The sequence below is a fragment of the Corvus moneduloides genome, chromosome 15 (genome assembly GCF_009650955.1).
Source record: "Corvus moneduloides isolate bCorMon1 chromosome 15, bCorMon1.pri, whole genome shotgun sequence".
In the NCBI taxonomy this organism is placed as follows: Eukaryota; Metazoa; Chordata; class Aves; order Passeriformes; family Corvidae; genus Corvus; species Corvus moneduloides.
In genome coordinates, this window is record NC_045490.1 from 297169 (window position 1) to 303168 (window position 6000).

Genomic DNA, 6000 nt, shown 5'->3' on the forward strand with positions numbered 1-6000 from the left:
GGCTGCCCCACAAGTGTGGGCATGTCCACAGCTCTGTTCAGTGGGCTCGCTGCCCCTGCCCCAGGAGGTATGAAGGGGGATTCTGGTGCACTAGGATCTGTGCCCTTGAGCAGGAGGACCCTGTGGTGATGGCATGGGTCTGGGTATTCTCGGGACATGGCAGGCTGTTGGTAGTGCTGTGGAGCAGAGAATGCCACTGGGCTCCACCGAAACACTGTTCTTTCTGTGCCCTTCTCCAGGCATTGTGGTGTTTGGTGAGCCCATCACAGCTAGTCTGGGGACTGATGGAACACACTACTGGAGCAAGAACTGGGCCAAGGCTGCAGCATTTGTGGTCTCTCCGCCACTGAGCCCAGACCCAACCACTCCTGATTACATCAACTCCCTCCTGGCCAGGTGAGTGACAGCTCTGCTGGGGATACTGCTAGGGGAAAGTGGACTCTGGCTAGGGAAGAAAGAGGTTAGTCCAACCTGAACCACTTCACCGTAGGGATGTAATGAACTGACCAGTGAAATGGCTCTGACTCCAAGCCGTGTTGGTTTATCCTCGAGAATTGAGGGAGGACACCGTAAGCTTAACATCACTAATGAGAAAAATACCAGTAGTCACAAACCATTTTAAATGCCCTGAAGAAGGCAAAGAAATGAGGACAAGCTAAAACAGACTTGTCAACTGAACCATTCACTGAGCTGGAGAAATGGGGAATGGCTGCCTGAGTTGGGATGCTGCAAGATGATGCAAGATGCTGCACCAATGCGGAGGGCATTACATGTTTCACAGGCTGGTGGGGACCCCAGTCAAATACAAAGCAGATATATTCACACACCTATAGAGGTGAGCAATAGCAGAGCCTGCAGAGTGCAAGAGACCTTTAGGAGCAGCTCCTGCACATCTGGCTGGGATGGCAGGTTGGTTTTTCATCCTGAAGGCAAGGGGGTAGAGAAGGGATTTGTTGAAAACAAAGACAAACAAGAAAAGCACTTCAGCAGTTTGCCATGACCTTTCACAGTTACACTCCATCCTCTCACTGGCAAAGCCAGCATGCAGCTGAAGATACTGCGCGTTCCTGGCCCTGTCTTTGTGCTGTGTGTCCATCGCACACCACTCAGCCTGTGTTTGTACATCCGATTGTGTGCACACTGTCTGGTCTGTTAGCCAGCAGATGGCTGACACTGAGGGGGTTGTAAGTGGAAATGTCCTTTGAGGTAATGCTGGAAACATCTCTGCCAAGATGAGCAAGGGATGAGCAGTCACTAAGAGGTGTCTCTTTGGCGGGGCACCTTAGGATAAACCCGGGTTGTGCCAGAGTGGAGATGCTGTGTCTGGGTGTAAGAGAGGTGCCAGTGCATTTGAGGGTCTGAATATGCAGCTCACCCTGCATTTTGCTGTGGTCAATGAACAAGAGATACCTCAGCTCGTACTGGATGTACGATAGAGATGCAGGTCTTAACGACTAGCAAGGAAAAGTGAGCCCAGCTCCTGAACTGGTTTTCTAATCCTTACCTTCCAATTTATGCCAGACCTCGAAGAAGACACAAGCAATTCTTGGTCCCTGCAGCTCATAGGTGACTGTCTTGACACCTTTGCCGTACTGTTTTCTGTGAGGCTGCAGCGGGAGGGACACTGTGAGGTTCCAACTGGGCTGGATGGCTTTTCTCCAGCAGAAAGCATGTTGTGTGATCATTCTGGACTTCTGTCTGTACAGTCCGTCAGACATATGGCAGAAATTATCAGAGGAAGGTGGAGATGATCAGTGGATTAGGGCAGATTTGCAGCCTTGAGGAGAGTCACTGTGTCTGCACTGCCCAGGTGCTTGAGGCCCCTTGCCTCATGTAGGCAGTGCTGGGAACTGGCTTGCTTTGGTCTTCTTCCTTTTGCCTGGCAGCAAGGACTTTCCAGCTGCTGCCTGTCCAATGTTCCCTGAGGACCCAGCAGCACCTGGGTGACTTCCAGGGAGCCATGGACAGTTCCTCTCCCTGCCTTGTCTGTGGGCAGCTCGCTGGCTCTTCCTGTTTCCTAGGAGCGGGATGGGTCAGGGCATCTCATCTGTCCAGGTACCACTTCGGGCAGAGGGTGAAGAGGCCTCAGTGAAGCACTTCTGGGCTTCCTGCAGAGAGCTGCTTCTGGGCAGTCCCAACTCCCTCCATCCCACTGCAGCAGGCTTTCGTGGGGCAGGGGAGGACTGTGCTAGCCCTCAGCATGCAGGAGCTGGCAGTGCACAACACAAGGGCCAGCCTGTGGGAGTGGGGAATGGTCCTGGAGCAGAGATGCCCCTTCCTCCGTGTGTGGCAGAAGGGCTCTCTCAAGCAGACCTGACAAACTGCCAGAAATGGGTTTTGTGACTTGCACTGGCATGTTTTTTTCTTCATACTTGTGCAAATGATGGAGTCTGGTATGAAAGGACATCTTCTGGATTGACACAAAGACCACTCTGTTCCCTAGGAGCTGAGCTGTTGATTTCTCTTTTGTACAGGATGCTGTCCATGCTCAGGCAGGTAGCACAGTGTGGCAGAGGTCTCTTGCCCCCACGTGATACAGCTGCCCCAGGGGCTGGGTCAGGTGGAAGTCTTCAGGCTGAGGGGCTGTGGAAATGAGGGTGCAGAGTAAAAAACACTGAGCCGGGGGCTGCCCGTAGCCAGAGGAAATCCATATCCCTCATGTCTCTGTTGCTGTCTGACTGCAAAATGACTGACAATGGGTTTGTTCCACCACTCTTCAGTGGTGATCTGCAGGTGTCGGGAAGTGCTCACTGTACCTTCAGCACCGCGCAGAAAGCCATTGGAAAAGACAACTTCACAGCGATCCCAGAAGGAACCAACGGCATCGAGGAACGAATGTCTGTCATCTGGGACAAGGCAGTGGTGAGAGCCCCACCAGGGAACGGGCAGAGTGAGCAGAGGTGGTTGCCATCTCACACACCCATGCTACTGTCCCACAGAGCTGGGCACCCAGCTTGTTCCCTCTCTGGCTTTGAGAGTCAAATCAAGCTGGAGCAGGAGGGGTGGCTGTTGCAGGCTTGGGATGAACATCCAGAAGCTGTGCCCCCAGTCTTGGTCTGTCTGGCACCAGTTAGTAAGATCAGCCTCAGAAGCTTGGGCCCAGCCAGCCAGCACCTTGTGTGGGAGTGAAGATGGTGCTTCCCAGGGCTCTTACTCACCCTTTTCCCATAGAAGGACTTAGTTCTCTTTGTGTGTGAGCAGGCCACAGGAAAGATGGATGAAAACCAGTTTGTGGCTGTGACGAGCACTAATGCTGCCAAAATCTTCAACCTGTACCCACGAAAAGGGAGAATAGCAGTGGGCTCGGACAGCGATCTGGTTATATGGGATCCTGATGCAGTAAAGATCATCACAGCAAAAACCCATCAATCTGTAAGTCCTCTACTCATCTGTGTGAATGCTGAAGAGTGGCATGCAAGTAGCTTTGTAGAAAGGTGGCCTGGCTGCTGGGAGCTTGGTACTGTCCTGCTTGACTCTGAGGAGGATTGACTGAGCCCAGGCTCCAGGTGGTGCCAGTTGTGACTGGGGGTAGAATGTCTGTGAGCCCTAGGCTCAGGACATGGGGCTTTTTTCACCCTGCTTGGGTGTTCTTCTCCTGACCCTGTGCAGGTGTTAAGACACACATTTCTCCTTACCTTGGTTCCTCTTCCAGGCACAAATATTTTTCCTGGCCTTGCCACAGTGCTTTGTTCATGCCTTACCTCAAGCCTAGGTCCTGCCTTCGTCTGTTCTTGGAGTACTTCCTCACACTGAGCTTCAAACCAGCAGGTCCTGGTTCATGTTGGGAGCTCTGGTGGGTTTTTACTGTGATGGGCTAGTGAGCTACAGGAGGCCTCTGAACAGGCAAGGCTGTTAGAGGTGTCTTCTGCCTGCATTGGTGACTCCAGCAGCGAGGTGTGGGGACTGAGCCACCCTGAATGGGCAGGCAGTGCTCCTGTCCCTCCTGACCATCATCCTGGGGTTGCTGCAGGTGGCTGAATACAACATCTTTGAGGGGATGGAGCTCCGTGGGGCCCCGCTGGTTGTCATATGCCAGGGGAAGATCATGCTGGAGGATGGCAACCTGCATGTGACCCAGGGGACTGGACGATTCCTGCCCAGCAGCCCTTTCCCTGACTATGTCTACAAGCGCATCAAAGCCAGGAGGAAGGTGAGGAGATGGGGATGCCAGGAGACAGAGTTTGGATACTGTTAGCCCAAATTGCCCTTGATAACTGGTTGGGTTTCCTTTGCTGTTCTGGGCGGACCCTGTAAGCAGTACTGCAAACTGATGATGTTTTTGAATGTACAAAATAGCTGAGGCTTGGATAGGGAGCCCTTCGTGTTAGTGGTGGGCCATGTTGGAGGCAGATGCTCCTCAAGGTTAGCAGTGGTAATGTCTCTCCTCATCCTTTCCTGCTGCAGCAGGAGTCTGGAGGGAAATGCTGAGTTAAAAGGCTGGCCAAAATCGCCTTCTCCTCCCCTATTTGTGCAGCAAAAACCCCATCTGGGTGATAGCCTGTTGCACTGGCTCCGCAACCCCTTCCAGGGCAGGGATGAAGGATGGGCAGTGGGGCTGTGCCAGGCCTCAGTGCTGCAGGACTTAGGGTGCATGGCAGTGTGAGTTCCTTCTGCAGGGGGACTGAGGAGCCGGGGGATGGCTGGAGCATGATGCTCCCTGGGCTAGAGAAGTGTCACTGTCCTCTTCTCTCTGGTGGCAGATGGCAGAGATGCATGCTGTGCCCCGGGGCTTGTATGACGGACCCGTGTTTGACCTGACCACCACCCCCAAGGGGAGCACCCCTGCGGGGTCAACCAGGGAGTCCCCCACGCGTCAGACACCGCCTGTCAGGAATCTCCATCAGTCTGGATTCAGCCTGTCAGGTGAACACATGTGGCTGGACTGGGAGGGGACAGAGCCACTGGCTGTGCATCCCTGTCCCTGGCCTGGGGCAGGGGGCAGTTGGAGGTGTCCTGGGGTAAGGTAAGCACAAGAGTGGATCATGGCAGGGCAAGATCCTGTGTGTCCCTTAAAGAACATGGCTGGAGCTGCACCTTGCAGTAAAAGCAAGGCAGACTATAGAGGCCAGCACACCATCTGATGCTGTTCTTGCTGCATGGGTCTGTTCACAATGCATCTGCAGAGATGTTCAAGCCACTGCTGCTCTTGGGGTTACTACTGGAGTTGGAGAGGGAGCAGGTTGCAGTAGATAGTTTCTGGAGGGCCTTGGCAAGGCTCCAGGCTTCCTGACTGCTCAGTCCTGTGAAGAAGATGCTCTTAACTTTGCTTTTCTCCATTCCCTTCATACTTTCTTGTCCTATCCCAGGTACCCAGGTTGATGAAGGCATGCGCTCAGCAAGCAAGCGCATCGTCGCACCCCCAGGAGGTCGCTCCAACATCACCTCCCTGAGCTAAATGTCCTGGCTGAGGAGGAAACAAAATCCCTGTTCAAGCAAAGGAAGAAAATGGTACATTGGTGTTTAAGAATGAAAAGAAATAAACCTGTTCTGAAGAATCAATAAGCCTCAAGCCTTATGTTTCACAAATGCTACTTGCTACCTAGCTTTAAAGATGTTGCTTCATTTTGTTTTTGCATAGCCTTAAAGTTCTGTTGTTGTTACTGTTGTGGGTTTGGTTGGGTTGTGTTTTGCTCTTCCTCTCTGTATGCATGCCGCTCGGACAGGTTGCTCAGTTCAGTGTTATTGGTGTTGAATGTGTGTGGGATGCCGTGGTGTGGGACAGTGGGAATAGCCCTCAGGGTGACCCGGCCAGGCAGATGAGGGGGCAGGGTCTGGCTGGAGGCAGGATGTTGGATGGGGAGGGCAGGTGCACTGAGCTCGTAGGGACAGGTAGGTCTGTCACATTCATCTCCTTCATCTCCACTGAATGCTCTGGCGTTTCATCGTGAGGCCTATGGGGGAGCTCAAATCATCTCTGTAATGGCTGTCACGGCACCTTGTATAAGGAGTTTTACTACTTTGTACACTTTATTAAAAAAAAAAGTTGTTCCTTCAAAAAAC

General features: G+C 52.9%; 1 protein-coding gene across 2 annotated transcripts in view; it reads left to right on the forward strand.

Moving 5' to 3' along the window:
* DPYSL3 (dihydropyrimidinase like 3) overlaps window positions 1-6000 on the forward strand; it is a 31996-nt gene extending 25996 nt beyond the window's left edge. For both annotated transcript variants that reach the window (XM_032125057.1, XM_032125058.1), the window contains exons 9-14: window positions 240-396; window positions 2721-2862; window positions 3202-3372; window positions 3971-4150; window positions 4701-4863; window positions 5307-6000. In XM_032125057.1, coding sequence (XP_031980948.1) covers window positions 240-396; window positions 2721-2862; window positions 3202-3372; window positions 3971-4150; window positions 4701-4863; window positions 5307-5395 — 902 coding nt within the window. In that variant the 3' untranslated portion in view covers window positions 5396-6000. The remainder of the gene's footprint in view (window positions 1-239; window positions 397-2720; window positions 2863-3201; window positions 3373-3970; window positions 4151-4700; window positions 4864-5306) is intronic.